The sequence below is a fragment of the Paramacrobiotus metropolitanus genome, unplaced genomic scaffold (assembly GCF_019649055.1).
Source record: "Paramacrobiotus metropolitanus isolate TYO unplaced genomic scaffold, Prichtersi_v1.0 Parri_scaffold0000019, whole genome shotgun sequence".
NCBI lineage: Eukaryota > Metazoa > Tardigrada > Eutardigrada > Parachela > Macrobiotidae > Paramacrobiotus > Paramacrobiotus metropolitanus.
In genome coordinates this window covers 946,344-968,114 of record NW_026570239.1, presented here as the reverse complement: position 1 = coordinate 968,114, position 21,771 = coordinate 946,344, and the positions used below count along the sequence as shown (strand labels likewise).

The window sequence follows — 21,771 nt, the reverse complement described above, 5'->3', positions numbered from 1 at the left end:
TAATCATGTTCATAACAATAATAGTTAATAATCTGTGGGACGGCCATTGTCATGGAAACTAAAGGTCATCTGAACTCTGACATAAAAGCAAAAAGCACTAGCAGATCTGCATCCAGTGTTTTTTCCACTCATAACTGTAATAAGTTCTGCACTTAACTTGGAATTGAAGTACTGTACAGTAAGCACAATTTTACTGATTTATACAAGTGTCAAGAACTGAACCGCCGTACCAGATGCGACAGTCCGAATAAGCTTTTGAAAAAAATCTATATGTAAAAGGAAGAATGTCAGCTTTTCTTACCATTCAAAATCGTGACGGCAAAAAAATTAATTTAGATCTTTGCAGTATTCAAAAATTTTTAAAACATTCTACCCCCTCTCGATATAAATCAGCAACATAGTCGTCGTGCCTTACTCATGGCCTTAAAAATTAATATCGTTGATATGAGTATTGCAATCTGTGTTGATGTGCTCAAAATTGCAGCATCCCATGCGATTTTCCCCAGCAAACGCGCATGGCATATTGATATTTAAAAAAAATACCGAAAAAAGCGTGTCACCGCCTTTTCATTCTATTTTCAATTGCTCTTTTATGGTAAACGTTACGTTCGAGCAAAAATCCTGATAGAAATAGAAACGCCTTACCGTTCAAATCGCGTGCTTGCTTACATGTAATTTAATGCAAGCGTGCATTACACCGAAGCAGTCGCGTAGTGTTGACCATCATATCAAACTTTTAATTGTTAGCAGAGCAAAACTAGGACCAGAATACAGTTTAACTTGTTAAGTAGTTCTGTATCTATTAACCATAGTATTAACTTTGATATAGTCATCTAAAAAAACGGTTGTGAAAAGACCCCCGGCCCCCACGGGGCCATTCATATTTCAGGAAGGGTAAAAAAAAATATTTTAAATTTGCGATTTTCGTGATGTTTTGTTTTTACTGATTAAATTCCATTTCCAGGCAACAATACCGATACAAAGTATTGCAATTCCAACAAAAACGGTTGCCCCGAGACACTTCGGCCAAATAAATATACAGCCAAGCCGAATGTCAACAACTCTGCTGTCGTTCCTCAATCAAAATCGAGTGCATGGCTTCAACGAGGAATGTGAGCCGCTATCAAGGACAAAATTGTATTGTGAAAGTTATCTAGGATAAAATCTTGATGTATGAGAGATCCATGCAAGACGCTCATTTCAAACATGACATTTTTCGGTTCACCTGCATGCATTTAAACTTTTTCGAAATCATTTTGAAGCAGTTACTAAATCTCCCGCTAATGTTGGGCGTGCAGACGGATTTCACGCCAAGGCAAACGAAACCTCTGAACACGAAATCTTACAAAACAATGAAAATGAAGTATCTGAAAATGTGTGAATGCAGAAGTTTCGGTGCATGTAAAGAAACTGGTATCATCAATCATGTAATTTTTTTCACTAGAAATGGAGTAACTTCAGTGCGGGAGACACATTGTGGGAAATCTAAGATTCTAATTCATACCTTAATTAACTTGTATCTGTGTGACCTATAATGATCGTCCCGTGGGTGCCACAAAAAGCCGTCCTAGCGCATAAGGCAATCGGTGTATTCATCAGCCATTGTGGGTGAACAGTACGGTGGAAGCGGCGTCATATGGAGTGCCAGTTGCAGCAGGGCCGTTTTTTGGCGACCAGCCGCTGAATGCGGCATTCGTGGAACAACGGGAAACAGGACGAATCATGCCGGAACCGGTACGTGGATACCAACACTGGTGTCGAGTCTATACCCTGTTGTAGTTTCTCAAGGCGAACACAATTTGCAATGCCAAAAGCTGGCGGTGGAAACAAGATTTACAAGCGCCATTCCCGCTGCGAAGCGGTAGAGAGCAATACGCCATGTACTTGTATAAAGCAATTTTAATAAAGAATAGAGGCTTATTATCACGTGACAGTCTCAGTGGAAACAGAAATCTTACTGAACCAACGTTGTTTTTTTTGATTGAACGAAACTACCGCTTTAGTACATGCAGCACGACATTTTTGACGCGTAAATAGGTAGGTAACCACAAATAATTGCTCATATACTGTAAGATGCACATATGCCAATGAATGAGTCTAAACGTCCAGAAAATATGAATACGAATCCCGAAAATAAGCGCTTAATGTTTTGAAACGATACTAGAACTGCTAACAGAAGAGCAATCAATAAGTTCGCTTACGAGTAAGAATATGCCTAGGGGAGCCGATGATATGTGCGGTTGCTCCTTGATTAAATATTATCATGACTGTGGTTACGGTACTAAAGACTGAATCCGTAATATTCCTTTCACAAGAGCAAAAAGAAAACGGTTCATCTTCTTAGTTGAAAACCCTTGCGTGATACCATGGTCTGCGCATGCTTTCAGTTGTTAGAAGAGATCACGGTCTCCATTTTGAATTACAGGTACTGGCCCTCAACGACCAAACGTAACCAAACGCTCCCACCAACCCCAGAAGAAGACTTGCCCGAGATCCAGCCACCAGGAAAGACGATTAACCTTTATGTGAGCGTAGAATTCTTTTCCCAAGTAGACATTGACGTCGATAAGAACAACATCCTCAAAGAAGGTCAGCATCGGACCGACCGCAATTGGTAAGGAGACGAAGCGCAGTTGGCTGCATGCGTCCACAAGCTGTTGACATACGGCTTCACTCTCGATGAACAACCGTGGATTTTTCCATACTTCCTGAGCTTTTGTCACAATCTGCCGGGCGCAACACAGCGTCAGAATGGAAATCAACCAATACACCATCCCGGGTAGTACGACGTTCATCAGTAGATATTCCGTCCGTTTCCGAAAACGCGTTTCTTCCGGCTACCAAGATTTAGAATAACGATCGTTGAACTACTATCTGTACTACTTCTACTGAAAAGCACTTTATTACCTTTATACTACGTCAGCGCTGGCTTACCTCTGATTACTCATTACCGTATTAAAGCGCACACGCATACCTCATGGGGAAACGCGTAGACCCTGCTAGTCAGGGCACTGATGGTATCGCATGGGATCCTGAGGGCCGCCAGAAGGAGAAAGACAGCAGTATAACGACTGACCGTTGCCGCCCATAGATTTATGTTTTCGGTGTGGCTAACCAGTTGGCTATAAACATCTGGATGGAGCACACCCCTTATCATTCGGGGTAGGCCGGGTAGCCACCGTGTTTTCCGAATTTTCGGCGTTTGGACTATGCTGTCCACGAGCATCCTTCCGAGCCATCGTCAAACGAATTATGGTACTGGTTCGAAGAACGGTCTCAACTACAAGGGTCTCAATAGATGACAGTATGAAAATAGGTGTCCAAAGCGGATTTATAAAGCGGTTTCCGCGTTGTAGGAAGGCGATGGTTGTTATTTGATAAAGCAGTCTCTCCTGGCTAGAAACAAGCAGCCATATTTGTTGTTTCCATAATTGCTGCTCTGAGCTATCTTTGGCGTAAAAATTCATGAGAACGGGCTTCCCCCGTGTGTTGCTCGAGTCGTTTGCCCAGTGCTTTGATGATGGCGATAGCGGACGGCCCCCAAGGGCCCATTGTTTCGAAAGCTATCGGTACAAAGATGTATCTGCCACTTAGATACAAATAAAACCGGGACTTCTTTTTTTCCGCTTCCAACGCCGCTGCACCTGCGTTTGCTGCCGTAGACTTGGGCAGGGGATAAAAGGTGGCAGTGGCACCTGCCACTGGCAACTGCCACCGGCAGTGGCAGTTGCCACTGCGCGTTCAGGGAAGCGATAAAACGTGGCAACTGTTAAAAATTCAAAAATCAAAACATTGAAGGAAGGCACCACCTTTCTCATTATTAACAACTCAAAAACCCTTAAACTCTTGAAGGCGTGCACGTGCATGGTCCACGTCAAGTATGATGAACCCTCAGTATAGAAAAAAATCTTAGTCCGACATGGTACGAGGGATACCGTACCAATTGTTCGCTCAGGGTTTGTCCAAAAAAAATAGAAAACGAAAACAAACAGAATATATTGCACAACTACCACATCTGTAGTATCTACCGTACAGCAGAGATACATAAAAAATTACAACCAGACGCGCTCTTTGTTTGCCAGAATCAAGCGCAGGGCTTTTTACCCTTACACCTTATAGTCTGTTGGGCGTAATTGAAGCCTTTTAAGACTTTAAGCCGGTGTTTGGCACATCAGTGCGGCCACCGTCATGCGCCCCATTCGTCGGTGGACAAAAGCGCCTGCAATTCGGCTTGCAATGCGTCCGCCGTAGCATTGCAGCCTGACTCGTACAGACAAAACATTTTTTTAGGTTTCTTGCGCATTTTGCGTTCCTTAGAATTCTTAGGGTTATTAGGTTTTTATAGAATTCTTGATTTGTTTATTTTTAGAAAGCATGAAAAATCCAACAAACTAAGAAATTTAAAATTAAGAAGACCCTTACATAACGATAAAAACGAACAAGACGTGAATTTTGATAGTCTGTCCCTGACTTTTAACAGTCAGAGTCAGACTCAGCCCTACGGCCACGGGCCTGTAGCCCAACAGCTTCAAACACTTTTGGCACATCAGTTATTTGCATTGGTCACAACTGAAGCGAAAACCTGAACGAACTTTTGTATTTTCATTGTTTTTAAGACACATACCGGACCTTCGTCAAACACGCTTGTTTTACGCCGCGCTTATCAAGAGCGGCGTAAAACAAGGAGCGGTTTTATAAAACAAGGAGCGGTTTTAAAATACCGTCGCATTACCGCGCTTCGATCGTAAGCGGCACTGAATCTGAGTGAATCTGCGCCAGTTGTGTCTGCTGAACAGCGTTGCAGCACTCATTTAATGCTGCATTGGAAGGGGTGGTCACAAGACTCAGCTGAGGTGTGCGTCCGTGGACAACTTCGACTATAGAGTCCATCTGTGAAAATACGAAAATGCTCTCCCTAGAAATTATCGTTGGATGGCAAAATTGTCTCAAGCTGATTCTGAATTTTTAACAGTTTGCCACGTTTCATCGCCTGCCAGAACGCGTAGTGGCAACTGCCACTGCCACCTTTTATCCCCTGCCGTAGACTTGACGTGGGAAGGCGCAACCGTGTCGACACAAGTGACGTCCCATGCTAAGCACATCCCTCTGTGCCAGGCGAAGGTTGTGCAACCATCAGGACGTCGTTCGGACGTATGCGATGTGCCACGCGGCTCCAGTTTTGCCGGAATCCCAGCTGACACAAGAGATCGGCATACGATCGGAATACGATAGGCTATTTGGTCAGCGTTTGTACACGTCATGGTGCGTTTTTCAGTTGTAACTTCTCTGCAGATCCGAGCGAAGAGAGCCATTGATAGCAAAATTAGACTGAAAGAATAAAAAAATTAGACGACGGCAACCAATATATTATAAAAATAACTTACAATTTCCGATAAATGAAAACTGAATCGAGTAACTTTAATAACCGCAAACAATGCACTAATATCAGTGGTAAAATTTGCTGTCTTTTTGTGCAATGCGCATTCGTGATTTCTGTAGTCTGTAGTGAAAAAGGTCACCATGTCCAGGTGCAAACATAGACATGTCGATGCCGTTAGCATTATTTTCCCGGTAGCAAAGTGAAGGCAAAGTTACTTACCACTTACATTGTTAGAAGGGCCTTTGGCCGGCTTTGAAGTAGGTAAATTCTCATTTTGTTAGGAAAGGTAGTGTACTGCCGTACATAATATGTCGAAAAATAATTTCATCTGCAATGTTTATTGGGGCGGAGCAAAGTGAAATTTGTATATTGTAATAGATCAGTAGACTGCATTAAGGTTTTATCCGCAATTTAATTTCCATTCTGCGGACAGGTTTTTCGGCTACATACTGCTATGTCCGCAAAATCGAAATGAAAGTATGGGCAAAAGCTACATTAATATCGAAATAAAAATATGCGGTAAATATGCAAAAAAATATGCGATAAAGCACACATTTATGATTATTGTTTGGCCACGCCCTAGTGATCACTGCAGATAAATACGACCTTTCTACAATATAGAATCTTCTCTGAGTTTGGCCGACATCAGCTTTGGAGCCAGCTTACATGACCTAGTTAACTGCAGCGCGGAAAGTTATTATAAGCTGTGCATTATGCGTGATACTAGTATAAGTCTAGTTAATAACACATATTAACTTTAAAATGCACAAGCATTAAGTTAGCTGTTTAAACACTTATGGAGACAAAAACTTGGTTTAGTACACAGTTAACGAGATCAAAAGTTTTACGCTAATATAAGTAGTATTGCTGATTTCTGCAGTATCGTAAGTACATATTTGCCGTAACATTAGAGCCATAAACACGCACGTTGATGTACCGTAGCAGTATGTTTGAGGAAACGGGCCCGGATATGCTTCCGTGAATTTGAGCAATATATTGCAAAAAAAAACAGTATGAAGTGGAAGCCTGGTGTAAGCGTACGTAAATTTTTTGCAGCAGCACTTCAGATTTCCATACGTATAAATCTTTAAGCAAGCTTAATCTGTTTGATGTTCAGCTGCAAAGTTTTCGATCGGGAGATGGTAATCCCCTTCAGGGTGGGCAGGGTTTTGGCTAACAACAAACTGGTCGTCTATTGGGTACACATCAAGTTCTCCCGCATCGGTCTCATGGATCGGAATTTCCTGGCTTTGACGCCGGTTGGAAGTCGACCAGTGCTGGACGATATCAGGCTGGGCACCGTTTTACCCGCTGAGGAAATCCTTGGTTAGCGGGTCGGATAATCAGGGTCGTAACGCAAATCATTCAAATAAAACCTGGTCTTTTACCATTAACAAACAAACAGTACAAAATATATCAGTATTCGCTTTCTGCAACAAATTGTCGCGTAATCTCCAACGCAACCATATGAAGCGTATCTGTGCACATAAAGAGAGTATGTGCGGCGCATTTACGCAACATTTTGCAACAACGGTTTCAATGTTTTATCATGTCGTTAAAGTTAATGTCAATATGTATGTCAATACGTATGTCGTTTGCGGTGCGGTTGTTTGTGATATTGCTTTGTACTCACATTTATACTCTTATTTATAGCCTTTCGATTAGTTTTTAAGCTCCAAATTTCCCACATTATACAGACTGAAGTAAGGATTGGGATCAGCTAAATCGATGGAAGGTCCTACACATTAGCTACAAACCGGAAATTGTAATTGAGCTAACTGAAAGCTGACACCGCGACTGTCCAAGTTCGGACGATTTTGACCTTTGCGATGCTTTGCAACAGGCTGTTTAGGTCATCAAATGATGGATAGCGCCAAGGTTTCCAATCAAACTGACTTGGCATTTCGGGATACGTCAGCGCAAAAGTAAATCTGGTAGCGTCGCGCCTATATAAGTGAAACAGGCATTATTATTGTTAACATTGATAACTGCTAAGATGTGCGGTACTGTTACACACATCGATTTAGCGCTGAGAAAAGTTGGTGAGCATTGAGCAGCGCTTTTGTGAGTCACTCCACGCTGTTGCCGAGTCAACGCTCAAACTCACCCTTTTGTTGTTTTCAAATTATCATCGCGCTCGGTTACAGTGATGGTCAGTGTATTATTGTACCCTGTCTGGTTGTTCGAAATGGCGAAGGCTTGCTGTAATGCATCCAAAACCTTATCGGAATTCTGTAAAGAAAGAGTCCAAAATTTAACAACCTTGGATTGTGCAAGTGAATATATTAACAACCTTGGATTTCACACCTATCGCTTTTGAAACAATGGGACCGTGGGGACCAGCGGCCATTGCCATTATAAAAGAACTGGGGAAGAGATTACGTTCTCATTCTGGAGAAGCCCGCTCGCACGAATTTCTTCGACAACGTCTGTCTATAGAGATACAGCGTGGTAACGCGGATTCTGTTTTGGGGACGGTGGAGAAAGCGGAAATGTTTAACGAGTTGTTGTTTTTGTAACTGCTTCTTTAACACGTGTTTAAGTGGTGGTTTGAAATAAAATAATCATCAGTGAATATTCGTGGTGCGGTAGCGATAGGCATGTCCGCAAGAGTGGATCCTCCTGTCTACCGAAACAGATACGGCAAGCATTGGTCTTACCAGGGCCCCGTCACCGGATGTAAATTCAGAAAATTTTGATCTTTTGCGGAAAGACAGAGGAACATTGCAATAAATGGGAAAAAAAATAAGTTTCATCTGCCTTGATCAACGGGTGTGGCCGTGTGGCCAAAACAGAATTTAACAATAAATTCTACACTATGCTGTAGCCTATGGGCAATGCACCGCATCTTACGTTATTATGTTATCAACGTTATTATGTTTCTTACGTTATTATGTAGGAAATGGTTCAGTCTACATTTAGCTTTTTCAGTAGAAATAGATTTGCACTGCTCCTTATTTTTATCTGTTGAACGAATGCTGAAACTGGCCTCGTTTAGGTTGTTCAGTAACCTTTCAACATGCTATGTAGTCCATTGTCCATTGACTACAGCATAGTGTAGAATTTATTGTTATATTCCGTGTTGGCCGCGCCCATTGATCGTGGCAGATGAAACTATTTTTTTCCGTTTATTCTAAAAGTTTTCTGTCTTTCAGCAAAAGATCAAAATTCTCCGAATTTACATCCGGAGACGGGGCACTGGTTAGAAGACTGAATGCACTCAACAGCGTTGCTGTTAATACAGATATAAAGAATGTAGCAAAGCGAACGGAGAAAATTTTTAAAAAATCGAATGGATTGTGTGCAGAATCTAGAATAACTACAAACTGAACGACCGAACTTAGGGAACAACCCTCGTAACCCTCAGCGAGCACTTGCGTACACATGTGAAGAAATAATTCTACTGACCGGTGTAATTCAATCACTTGGCTTAAATAGGTAATTTCAGAGCCTACCGGCAGCTCCTTGAAGAATCCGTTCGGCAGGTACTGGTTGTGTGAAACAAACGATACCCACTCGACGTACAAGGAGAACGTTTCCTTTAGCTGCTCTTCTACCGGTAAACAAGACCATGCACTCTCGCTTTGGCACTGCGGCGCAGAAGCTGATGCTTTAACCACATCCTGCATGTGACCGGGTAAATGAAATCTCATCAGCGTATAGGTAACATTAGTCGATGGTAAGCGAAACTGGAGACCATCGAGTTTGCGGTAGATGCTGGTGGCATACGGCAGTCTGGCATCTAGGGCCTCTCTTAGCGGGGATGCCGGGTACGGTAGCAGGACAAAAAATTTGACAACCGCAGCATCCGGATCGAAGTCCCATAGACGCACTTCAGCTGTGGAACTTTTACCTAGAAAAATAATGTCGACTGGCGCATTCTTTATACACTGCTAACGCGCTGTACGAGCGGTCACCCATGCCGATGTTCAGTTGAGATTGCATCGCAACTTCCAGCAGCGGCAACCACTGGCCACTCAGTGGACGATCCAGGTGCATACGGAAGGAGAATGCTGTATTCAGTGGTGGGTTGTCGACTATACGAATATTCTTGAAATCTTTCTCGAGCCCTGTTTTCGAAACGAGATAGTAGCGATCCGTATGGTTGAGCAGTGGTACCATGCTCATAAAATCGCGGACTAGGATCTTCTCCCGCGTGCGGATGACAAAAGGTATGGACATAGCTATCACGCTGCTCAAAAAAGAGAAAAGTGTTTAACATTCAACAACATATCTCACAGTAAAGCTGGCACACAATTAAGGCAGTCATGCTATTATTTCCAATCCAGTGTACCGAAGTTTTCTCGATGAAGCTGACGTTCAGTTAGGTCTCACCAAGGCCCGCTCGGACGCTTCCCCTCAGAAAATTTTCATGTTTTGTTGGAAGACAGAATAGGTATTGGGAATACTTAAAAAAAGATTTCATCGCCAATGATCCAGTGGGCGTGGCCAAAAACAAGTAAAAAAAATCCTATGTCTTGTCAATGTAACTACGCATTCTAATAATGCTGGTTATATTGGTGATAACTTATGTTCTGAGGCCCGACTATTGGCAATGTTCGACCTACCTCTTCATTAATTTTTAATTTTCAGTAACTGGTTTTATAATATACATTTTGGAAAATCTCGTTGGTGTTCGATTTGATTTGATCGCATTTCTTAACCTCTGTATTTCTGTTGCACCACTCGTGCGCTGTATGTAAGCGCGAAGGTTTACCAAATGTTGTTTTCCTTGTCAAGCCAGTTATTTCAAAGTAAAATTTAGCGAAAAAAAAGTCAAAATACTAGTAGGAGTTTTCACCAGCATGATAAACAGCATTTACTGGAAATACATGTTTTGTAGGTACATTAACTATGTATAACGTACCCACTGCCAGTACAAAACATACACTGGCAATACATACGTCTTTTAATTTTGTTTTTGGCCACGCCCACTAAACCACTGCCAATGAAAATACTTTCTTAATATTTTCCAATACTTAGTACCGACTCTGTCTTAAAACAAAGAATGAAATTTTTCTGAGGGGGAGACTCTAACGGGTCCCAGGTCAGAATAAAGCCGGTCCGACAGTTAGTTAGGTCTCTTCAGTTGCTATTATGCTACGTCTACTATAATGGCAAATTTACTCCTCTCAATATTTATTAAGGTAATATTAGAGATTATTAAAAATATTAAAATAATAAATATTAAAAATATTGAAGCTGCAAAGTTCCTGTTCTATATTTTATATCGTTAGTTTATAATTTGGATTGATATTTGGCACGCATCAGCCATGTAAAATGCGTGCAAAGCGTGGCGCGTAGGTACATAGTACTTACATAGTGTGACGATGCGCGGCGTAATACGGGGTTTGACGTACGTAACCCGTGAATTTCTATCAGGACTGTAAATAGCGTGACCTTTCTTGTTTATTTTTGTGTATTTTACAGAATCGTAAACTGTGATTATGTAACTGTAACTAATGCCGGCAGCGATTCCACCGGTCAATCTTGCATTGAAAAACTAGTCTTACTAAGTAAAGGAGCCATTATCCCTCGAGGGCACGATTCCCGGCTGGAGCTGGCCAAAATGAATTTCCCAGTCGCTCATGCCGGCACTACCACACTGTTGTTTAAAACGCGATTGCTGAACAACTTCCGTCATATCCGCCTTCAACTGGTCAATATCCAAGAAGCTGTCTGTAGAATTTGCCCGCAGGAAAACATAGTCCAGAGCACCATTGTCCTTGTAAAATACTGGACCTTCGTAAACTGTTAAACCATTCTCCTGCATCCGCTGTACCAAACTGCCGATCAAAGGTGGAACAATGGGGGTTAATTCGTGGTATTTGGAGTTGCTTGCGTACATCCAGGGAAACCGCTGCAGATGGCTGGAACAATTCGCCGGAGATATGGCATCGGACACCGGTAGAATGTAGCGAATAACCATCAACGGCGACCTGCAAACTCTCATATATTGTATTCCAATACAAGGCAAACGCATGATTACCCGTCTCTCGAGAAATGAATGGTTCCGTTGTGGATCTCCAGGATTTCGGCGTGCGTCGCTGTCCAGTTGCTCTTTTCTGAAATACACTCTTTTCTGAAATATTCCGTCTTAAAAGAAGAAGTATATCTACAGAACTACACTGTAGTCAATCATACCGAGACTGGGCAGCCAGACGTAAGTGAGAGCTTCCTGCAGTTCAGCTGCTGTTCGGTTGTTGGTCTGTAGCGCAACCTCATGCAGGCCGACATATTCCTTCAGCTCGAGGAACGTCTGAAAATTGTGCATAATATAGCTGAGCGGCGCATTGAAGGTTGTACTGCTCCTCCCACGTAAAGACCGAAGGTCATCGTAGTGCCGCTGTCCTGTGCTGGCATTGAGCAGTTTCGTGTCCGAATCCGGGCACAGGCTGAGTGTTCCGGGGAAGGTTTCGTTCTCGCCTACAAGTGTACACTGTACAAAGATGTCATTCGTCCTCCGGGAAAAATACTGAAATAAATTTAAAATATAATTTTATAAATGCAGAAGGACTGGAAATAATCAATTCAACGGTTGACTATTTTTATGAGTAACGCTCAACCGTTTCCAGACCTGATTCCGTATAGGTGACCGAAGCGCATAGTAGATAAACCAATTTTTTAGTTTCATGGTTTTAACTAGACAGGAGATACGTACGTAATTCGTTGACTTGATCAAGTATTTTTGTACTGTCAAAGAACGGATTTGGAATGTTACTAGAAGTTATAATCTTGATGGGTGACACGACTGGCACAGACAAAGTCAGAACAGAAATGAAAATCGGTGCCGCAGTTGACCTTGATACGCCACGGAACCGGAGCAAGTTTTCTAATATAGTCCTCATGGTTTAAATCAAAACTGCGGATTTGGCTTAACTGGTACTGGCGGTACATCAGCAAGCTTTATCTGGCACGACTTCGTATTAAATAATATATGCGTACGCGGCACGCCATTTGCGCCAGAAGCAAAGTCAGCTAGTTGTTGTGAAATCCGGTTAATATTTCAGCGCCAATGGTAAAGAATTAGAGTATACCCATGTGATTGATTGCGCAGCGTTTGTTACTCACTGTAGGTACAAGGAATTCGGTTCGAGTACTGGCAAACAATTTGAACGCCGTTGTGGGAAGCCTTGTTCAGCATTTCCGGAATGATCTCGCACTGTTCAGCACACAGTGCCAAACACTATGCTATCAAAAACTCGTTTCCGGGATTTGTTTTTGTTTCTCGGTTGATGTGCAAGTCACGAGCTATAACGTGACTTCAGGCGCTCAGAGTTAAAACGAATGGGCAATGCATAACGTTTGTAATAACGAAGACAAAAGATACCTGCGAGATTCTTTCAAGCTGGACAGCTTTCTAACACAGTCAAATGGTCCTTGTGCCTGCCGATTATTATTCTCGCGACGTGCACTGTCGAGAACGAACATCGTGTCACATTTAGCAGTGACTCAGCACAACACGCATGTGTGGCGTGCCTACTCGAAATTTGGCGATGAAAACAGTTGCATCGTACACCTACTCTCGCGATGTCTACGACGACTTGCACACGATCACATACTGCAATAAAGAAGAAGCGAGCAAAAGACTGTACTGAATCAGAACACGGCGAAATGCAAATTGGCAGCGACTGGATGTTCTCAAACGGATCACCAAGCAGACCGACGCATTTCTTTGATCGTTTTGTGATTTACGGTACCACCCCTGAAGGAGTTGAATTTCTTCAGAGCACTGCAACATGAAGGCACGGTTGCGGGCTCTGGACTATGTTTTCCTGCGGGCCAATTCAACAGACAGCTTCTTGGATATTAACCAGTTAAAAGCGGATATGATGGAAGTTGTTCAGCAATCGCGCTTTAAACAACAGTGTAGTAATGCCGGCATGAGCGACTGGGAAATTAATTTTGGCCAACTCCAGCCGGGAATCCTGCCACGAGGATTAATGGCTCCTTTACAAAGTAAGACTAGTTTTTCAATGCAACAATGACCTCTGAGACCCCTGCCGGTACTAATTACAGTTACATAAACGCAGTTTACGATTTTGTAAAATACACAAGAATGAACAGGGAGAGAGTTCACATTATTTACAGTCCTGATAGGTAAGAGAAAATTCCCCTTCAGCCCTCATATTGCTCAAAAGGCTATAATAAGTCTGCAGTCATACAATGGGTATACAATAATACAAGCACGTCCCGTAATTTCTATCGGATTAACGCAGCGACAGATACACATTCACGGGTTAAGCCAAACTAAATAGTAAGGCGCCCCCCGTCACACTATGTAAGCTTTGTACGCATTTGACATGGCTGATGCATGCAAAATATCAACCAAAATTATAAACTAACGATATGAATTATAGAATATTAACATTGCAGCTTCAACATTAATTTAAATACTGATAGGAGTAAATTTGCCATTAAGGCAGACGTACTGCAAATTGAGAGGCCCAACTGATCGGATCGGTTTTATTCTGAGACCTAACTGAACGTGAGCTTTATCGAAAAAACATTGGTACATTGGATAGATGATAGCATGACTGCCTAAATTGTTTGCCTGCTTTTCTGTGAGATTGGTTGTTGAATGTTACACTCCGTTCCCTTTTTGAGCAGCGTGATAGGTATGTCCATACCTTTTGTCATTCGCACGCGGGAGAAGATCTTAGTCCGCGATTTTATCAGCGTGCTCCCGCTGCTCAAACATACGGATCGCTACTATCTCGTTTCGAAAACGCGGCTCGAGAAAGATCTCAACATCACCGATATTCGTATAGTGGGCAACCCCCCACTGAATACGGCCTTTTCTTCCGCATGCACCTGGATCGTCCACTGAGCGTCCAGTGGTTGCCGCTGGTGGAAGTAGTGCAGTCGCAACTGAACATGGGCATGGGTGAATACTCACACAACGATTTACCTGTGAACAAGGAATGTGCCGGTAAATACTGTTTTTCTAGGTAATAGCTTCCCAGCGGAAGTGCGTCTGTGGGGCTTTGATACGGAAAATAGGGTTGTCAAGTTTTTTGTGCTGCTACCGTACCCGGCATCGCCGCTAAGAGTGGCCTTGGATGCGAGGCTCCCTTATGCCGCCAACATCTACCGCAAACTCGTTGGTCTGATTGGTCTCCAGCTTCGCGTACCGCCGACTAATGTTACCTATACGCTGATGACATTTCCTTTACCCAGTTACTGGCAGGAAATGATTAAAGCACCAATCTCCGCGCAATGCCAAGAGGATGAAGCAGGAATTTTTTTTACCGATTGAAGAACAGACTGATGAAGAAAACGTTTACCTTGTACGTCGAGGGGGTATCGTATGTTTCACACTTACAGTACCTGCCAAACGGGTGTATCAAGGAGATGCCGGTAAGCTGTAAATGTGTTCATGCCAGTCGATTGAACTACACCGGTCACTAATTCTACCCTGCACATCGGTACGCAAGCGCAAATTGCGATGGGTGCTCGTTACAGTTCTTACTATTTAACTTTATCTTCTGTACAATTAAATAAATTTTTTCAAAGTATTCTCCTTAAGTCCATTTGCCTTATTATATTCTTTACATCTGTGTACCCGTTCATTGTACATCAACTTGAAAACTTATGGTCGAGAGAAGAGATCCTCAAGATCGCTCTCTTCGTTATCTTAAAATTTTTCCTTTTAGCCGCGTTTTCGAGGTAAGCATACACTAAATAATTCCATGGCACGACCGTGGACGTTACATACTATCGACATCAAATACCGCGATCACCTCGAATATTCACTTGCACCATAAAAAGCTGTTACATCTTGGACTATTTCTTCGCAGAATTCTGATAAAATATTGGATGCAATACAGCAAGCCTTTACCGTTGCGAACAACCTGACAACGAACAATATCACACTAACCATAACTGTAACGGAGCGCGATGACAATTTGAAAACAACCAAAGGGTAAGTTTGAGCGCTGGCACGGCAACACCGTGAAATTTACTACAAAAGCGTTATATAACAGCTTTCTCTGCGCTATGTTACAGTACCAAACACCCTGACAGTCGGCAGGTATTACTCATAAAACTAACAATGCTTGCTTCACTTTCACAGGCGCGACGCTTCCAGATTTACTTTTACCCTGACGTATCCCGAAATGCAGTGCCAGTCAGATTTGGAACTATGGCGCTATCCATCATTCTATGAACTAAACAACCTGTTGCAAAGCAAACTTGGACAGTCGCGGTGCCAGCTTCCATTTAGTTCAATTACAAATCCCGTTTATAGTGCTTATATGCCTGGAACATAGAACTTTTGATCGGTTTAATTGCTCCCAGTCCACACTTTTGATCTGTGCGATTTGAAAATTTGTAACGTGAAAATTAATCGAAAGGGTGTTAGTACGAGTCCGAACATCAATTGTGTAATATTACAGACAGCCGCAGTCCGCAGATGATGTTTTCGCTTTATGTTTTCAAAATTTGCCTCACCAATCAGATAAAGATTTGCCATGCGCTTGGTATTGTATTATGAGTACTACTGTATTATCGTAACTTTATCTTTATTGTATCGTATTGTTCGGGAAAACAACTGAAAACAAACTAGGGAATCGTAACTGAAGAGCAGCAAGCAACAGCACTGAACAGGAAAAACAGGAGAAAAATTGCTTAGTGGCAACTGGCAAAGGAACAAAAAGAAAAACATTAGAATAACAAGAATCACGAAAACTCCGTATATGAGAATTACAACCGGGATGAGCCATTGCCCGCTGATTTCCGATGCGCCACACAAACACGAGATTTATCCGTACTGGCAGAATCGACGGACTTTAAGTTGCAACATTTATTGTTGAAGACTGGGAAGCCTCAGGTGTTTTGCTCACTGTATAATTTGAAACAGTTTCCTTTTGGAATAGCCGTGTGGTTGAGGCCAATCTAATACGAAATGTGCTCGTGGATTCCTATTTTTATTTTGGGCATCTTTGCTTATACAATATTTTCATACAAGCATTTGAGCAGTTTTTCGTGATAATTACTAGTATGAATTATATCAGGCGGTGACCATGCGCCTACACGCAGCTATGGATTGTGAGCAGATGTCAACGAGAAAATTGGTGTTTTCCATATTTTCGTCGTGGCAGTTGCTCCTCCTTTATCATGCTATCGGCTCCTTCATTACTGTTACTTCTATATACTGATCTTGCTGCTCATTGTGGAAATTAATATCTACCATCTGCATCGTTTGAAGGCAGTAGCATTGTATTCGGACTCCTATTCTGTGAAATAAATTTCTTGAGTAAAAGAGTCGGAAGCCTCTTGGCGTGACTCATTATAGTACTTCCCTGTACTCTGTTTATATTTCCCCTGTTTATCTAAACCAGAAACTGGTCGCGTACAGATACCATAATTCAAATGGCTGGCTCACCGATTGCGACAGAGCACACCGGAAATTGCACTGGTGTTTAACGTATTACGTATAACACTATTTAAATCTTTTAAATTTGATGGGTTGTTATTTAACGAATATTAGTTTACTGTTACGTGGCTGCTGCTGTAAAATTTAATATTGCTCTTGCTGGTTCAGATACTACACCATCGTACAACCAGGCATCTTTGTTTTACATAACCTAAACTGTAAGTTTCCATTTTTGATAAATGATCATCGTTTGGTGTTTCATGGGTTTTGAAGAATTCAGTTTCGTTTGTCGCAGATCGCTGCAGAATGCCATCGCTTTAATGACACTTCCGATTATACAGTATCCAATTCGGGACGGATTCCAAAAGATTCTGCGTTAGGTCCAAAATACGGATGGTTGTGGGAAAAGGCGTCGTGCTTAGTGTCAATGCGCGCAGCTTGGGCGTTTGACTGCTGAGCGTCAGCATCCACTATCATAGTGAATAAATTATTAGTGCTCTCAAGTGCACTTTTATACGGTTTTCAACTATGGACAACGAAGGGAAATAATGAACTTCGCTGTTTTATACTAGAAATACTTTTTAAAAGTTTCTTTTTTTGGCCGTCTGACTGCCAGAACAATAGATCAGGGGACCAATTTTCTCCAGTTGTAAAGCTAACGCCAACTTTGTTGACACGATAACACTGTTGGTGAAAATGTTGCGCCAACTTATTCTTACATGTGTACGCTTTGTATGGCTGCGTATTTACAGACAAAATATCTGTTGCAGAAAGCGAAGTATCATTTTTCAAAACATAGAGGTATTGCCAGTGGTGAATGACCAGGTTTTGCTTAAATGGTTTGCGTTACGACCCTGATCACTTACCAAGGATTTTCTTAGCGGATAAAACGCTGCCCAGTCCAGCCGCTGCAATGCGTTCCTGTCCAGCCTGATATCGTCCAACACTGGTCGACCTCCAACCGGGGTCACAGACGCAAAAGCATCGACACTTACATCGACAATATCGTTGTCATCAAGGTGTAACCATCTGAGTGCGTGAAAGCCGGCCAGGAAATTCCGATCCACGCGACCGATGCGGGAGAACTTGATGTGTAAACGATAGATGACCAGCTTGTTGTTAGCCAAGAACCTGCCAACCGGTATGGGGTTATCATCACCCGATTGAAAACCCTGCAGCTGAACATCGAACAGATTGGCTCGATATGGCAAGGCTGATACGTTGGTGTGCATGACGTTGCAGTAATTGCGTGTCTCCGCGTTGGGACATGTAATGTAAATGCTGGTAATCTCCGGGAAAACGGACGTGGAATTAAATGTTTCCGGCATGGTGAGTTTGGCATCCTCGCACCATAGCTTGATCACGTCGCCTTTGTCGAGGTACCGCTTCCCGCACAGTAGATTGGGCAGTTGGCCGTTAGCGACTTCATGCAATGCCAGAAAACTGCAGAAAATCAATAGGAACGCAAATGAAAGAGTACGCGGGGAGCTCTTTGGGCGATACTGGTTGTCAAGCTGATTGTGAGTCATTGCTGCTGTCCCTCCACTTCACGTTACAGGGATAAGAAGATTCCGAGCCGATTGGTTATGTATATAAAGCGCGCAAGAAAACCATTCGTACACATGTCAGTAATAACGGGCTAGTGATCGCACATGGATATCCAGGGCGTAAATGGTAAACACACCAATACAGCATAATTGTAGCACTGCAGAGAATCAGCCACATTTCCGTTGGCGTGCTTGACATTGAATCTCTGTTTGCCCGGTCTCTGATAACATGACCAATCTAAGCGCAGATCGCGATCATACGATTACAACGATCAAACGATTACAACGATATAAGACCGGTATTTCCAGGCAGACTGCATCGACCTTACAGACTAAGAAAAGCTGCGATATCCTCATAGTCTTTCGTTTACAAGTACGTTTTCATGTGAATTTAATTGACCTTGTCCGAGTCAAAGTACTCTGCATAAAAATATAGATGATACATATATCTGGCAGTATTTATTTTTTTATCAAAACCATAAGAAACACAGGTAGGTTTTTGCATGCGGAATATCATTATCAAAGACCAGCAAAGAATCTGTAATGTTGCATTGTTGGCAGACTTCCTTATGATTGTAGCTGCGACAAGACAGTTAGGCTTTCGAACAGGATGCCCTGAACTATGCTGATAGGCTGACAGTGCAGCACATTAAAAGGAATTAGTCGGCGCCGGTATAAGGCACTGGCATTCAACAATGATGTCCAGCTGGATCTCGCGCAGCGCGGGCAAAAAGTCGCATAGCGTTTACTTTTTCACACCATTTAAACACGACAGTCCACTAAGCTTCCCAGTTCCCACCAAGATGCGCTGATTTTGGCTTAACAAAAGCAAGGAAAAAGTTGTTAGCGCATCATATTAGATAAACGGAGAACAAGGGAACAAAAAACAAGGAGAGGCAACCTGGTAGTGTGTGAAAACCAGTCGGGAAATTAGAATCCCACAATTTCTGCCTGAAACTCTAAAACAGAGACCCAGTGCATGATTTTTTTCAATGTCCGTCTTGATCGGCATAGCACCAAGCAAGAGCTGCCAAGGCCACATTCGTCAAAGAGGCAATATCCAGCTGTCGCAGATCCATCGTGTTCCATCGCTGCGGATCGTCCTCCAGGCGAAGATTGTTAAAGCTATGGTCGAAATTCAAAAACTTGAATCACTTTTAATTGATTTGAAACAGAAAATGGTTTTTGAAAAAAACCTGTAAAATGCAACATAACTTATCGCAACAGTATTAATTTTTTAAAAATTACCTTTAAGCTCCAGTTCACCAGGAACGAAAAATTTTCTTCAATTTTTACAATTTTTTATTGTATTGTTTATCTAATTTAGTGGTTTTGCATCGCCTAAAACTATTTAATTAAATTTTGTCACACTAAAAAGATAATTTCCGTGTCAAACAGTTCCAACCTGGGAAGGCTTATGAAATCACGTTTAAGACTTAAATCTGACACGACTGATTTAAACCTACAAGAAGTCTTAAACCTATTAAACCCTAAGAGAAATATGCAATGCCTCATATTAATTACCTACTGATGTTCAGCGGTAGCCGAACGTAATGCTACTCACAAATGCAGGAAAGTGCGAATGCCGTTCCACTGATCCGGATAGGCCAGCGTCCGCACCCATCGTGCATGCATGGCTTGGACCTTCTCGTACACACGCTGACTAACGGCCGGGCAATGGGCGTCCGTAGCTGCCAATAGCATTCGACACTGTTCGGCCGCGGTTTGCGAGACGTTGAAGCGCAGTATCGGAATGGTAACGGCGCAATCGACGCGCTCCCGGCGAAAGAAGGCTATCTCCGAATGCGAGACCGTTAATTCGGCGAGCAGCATGCGCAGCGCAGACCCGGTGATTGCTTCCGCCACGGCGAAGTTAACCAGTATCAACCGGTCGCAAACGGTCAGAAATTCTAAAAGCGCTGGGCATTCGAAATGGCCATTATGGTAGTTGCATCGGATGGCCAGGAATGATTCCAAAGAGTACCCCATCTTATTGCGACTGTTTTTCACAATAATCAATGGCAGCCGGACATTCAGGGCTTGTAAAACAGATCGAATTGACAACATTTGGTAGGTCAGATCGAATCCTGGGTGGAGATGATTTCGGTCCTCCGTCAGAATTACTGCTTTTGGGAATTTGCGACTAGCGTGCTGCAGTATGGTTACCACTTCGTACCTGAGAAAGGCATCGTATTCGATGGGATATTTATGGTCATGTGATCCTCTTTTGCACGCTGAGCAGAGATCGAAGAGAATGCACCGGCTGTCCTTGTTGTGTCCCAAAAGCATACTCCACAGCACACATACTCTGGTGAAGAACAGCAAAATGCAACACTGTCTAATCCTGTTACGTGGACTTGTGCCGTTGTGCGAAAGGATACGGTAATAAGAAAACTAGGCAGGATAATATTTCATGCCAATTTATGGCAGTTTAAACGCTTAGTGATTTCGCACAGCGAAAAAAATTAAAATCAAATCATTACGAGGAAGGTGTACCATCAATTAATAGACTTGGTAGTCAATATTATCAACTTCAAGTGGCATCAGCTGATAGCCGTGGCCATGTTTGTGCAACACTGCCAGTAACCCCAATCGACAGCCAGATTTTCGTTGACACTGTCGGCCTTGGGTGGTTGGCAACGCCCAAAACCACGAACACAGCTGTCATTTAAAAGTATGTAACGGGAAGTCGGTCTATCAAATGAAGGTGCACCGTCCTTGTAGTCGAATGCGACTTAATTAAAATAAGATGTAAGAACGGCTGAGAATTACCTGCTTGTCTGCATCTGGGCATCCACATCGAGATAGCGTAATATATAACCAATGATAGGATGCGGAAGCTCGTTAATCGTGACGTCTTCCACATCTGCGATATAACAACTATTAATTTTCTGCAGTTACTTATTTATTATCAAGTTTATTTTGCAAGCTGTCGTTTACTATCCAAATTTTTCTAGTGGTAACTGATTGAGTCTTCAGCAATTATTGCAGATTTTCCTTCCCAAATTGTGCAGGACGAAAAGCATTATAACGAATGAAGCTGAAAAGGTATGAACGAACCAATTTTCAAAAGTTTAAATGCAAGTACAGATAGGAATGAATTATTGAGTTCAACACAAGTTTCAAAGTCTTATGTCTCGAAAAACTGCAGAATGCAAAATGCTGCTTGTTCTGTCTTTCAACTGGAAGTAATTTCAGATTTACCAAAATTTCCGACAATCAACGAAGTCATGTCCGTGGTAACAGATTCCGATGTGGATTTCTCCGTAAGATACTTTTGACACGCTTCCAGCAGCGAATCCTCGTCCCAGAACATACTGCGTTCGCCTGAATGTATCTCAGCACAGACGAAAGTGACTGTATCGGATCCCAGCCGTGCAAAAAAACGACACCCGACACCTATAAAGTAAGATATATCGCTTCCCCGTCGTTTGTAATAGGTCGGATGAACTGACAGTTCGTACCAC

At 42.5% G+C, this 21,771-nt stretch overlaps 3 protein-coding genes and 1 long non-coding RNA gene across 10 annotated transcripts; 1 reads left to right on the top strand and 3 right to left on the bottom strand.

The window, feature by feature from the left end:
• Positions 1-1,976: 1,976 nt before the first annotated feature.
• Positions 1,977-3,539, bottom strand: LOC129586100 (uncharacterized). The gene is made up of 2 exons (XM_055479107.1): positions 2,975-3,539; positions 1,977-2,837 (listed from the first exon to the last, which is right to left on the bottom strand). The coding sequence occupies exons 1-2, from the start codon at positions 3,224-3,226 to the stop codon at positions 2,436-2,438; spliced, it is 654 nt and encodes a 217-aa protein (XP_055335082.1). The 5' UTR covers positions 3,227-3,539; the 3' UTR covers positions 1,977-2,435.
• Positions 3,540-6,351: 2,812 nt separating this feature from the next.
• Positions 6,352-12,582, bottom strand: LOC129586036 (uncharacterized). Of its 5 annotated transcripts, XM_055479019.1 has the most exons (9): positions 12,182-12,426; positions 12,042-12,073; positions 11,525-11,806; positions 11,370-11,445; positions 10,894-11,319; positions 9,298-9,572; positions 8,836-9,233; positions 7,488-7,612; positions 6,352-7,326 (listed from the first exon to the last, which is right to left on the bottom strand). In XM_055479019.1, exons 1-9 carry the CDS (start codon positions 12,226-12,228, stop codon positions 7,155-7,157), a joined length of 1,833 nt encoding a protein of 610 aa, XP_055334994.1. In that variant the 5' UTR covers positions 12,229-12,426; the 3' UTR covers positions 6,352-7,154. The 5 variants fall into 5 exon arrangements, with proteins under 5 accessions (XP_055334994.1, XP_055334995.1, XP_055334992.1 ...); XM_055479020.1 differs by lacking the exons at positions 12,042-12,073; positions 12,182-12,426 and adding an exon at positions 12,452-12,582; XM_055479017.1 differs by having other exon boundaries at positions 12,042-12,425.
• A 136-nt stretch (positions 12,583-12,718) lies between these two features.
• LOC129586057 (uncharacterized) lies at positions 12,719-15,820 on the top strand. Of its 2 annotated transcripts, none has more exons than XR_008690094.1 (3): positions 12,719-13,339; positions 13,991-15,305; positions 15,456-15,820. It is a non-coding gene; the product is annotated as an uncharacterized LOC129586057 (long non-coding RNA). The 2 variants fall into 2 exon arrangements; XR_008690095.1 differs by having other exon boundaries at positions 12,719-14,267; positions 14,332-15,305.
• Positions 15,821-16,014: 194 nt separating this feature from the next.
• Positions 16,015-18,467, bottom strand: LOC129586072 (uncharacterized). Of its 2 annotated transcripts, none has more exons than XM_055479071.1 (2): positions 17,624-18,467; positions 16,015-16,276 (listed from the first exon to the last, which is right to left on the bottom strand). In XM_055479071.1, the coding sequence occupies exons 1-2, from the start codon at positions 18,284-18,286 to the stop codon at positions 16,208-16,210; spliced, it is 732 nt and encodes a 243-aa protein (XP_055335046.1). In that variant the 5' UTR covers positions 18,287-18,467; the 3' UTR covers positions 16,015-16,207. The 2 variants fall into 2 exon arrangements, with proteins under 2 accessions (XP_055335046.1, XP_055335045.1); XM_055479070.1 differs by lacking the exon at positions 16,015-16,276 and adding an exon at positions 16,771-17,227.
• Positions 18,468-21,771: the final 3,304 nt, after the last annotated feature.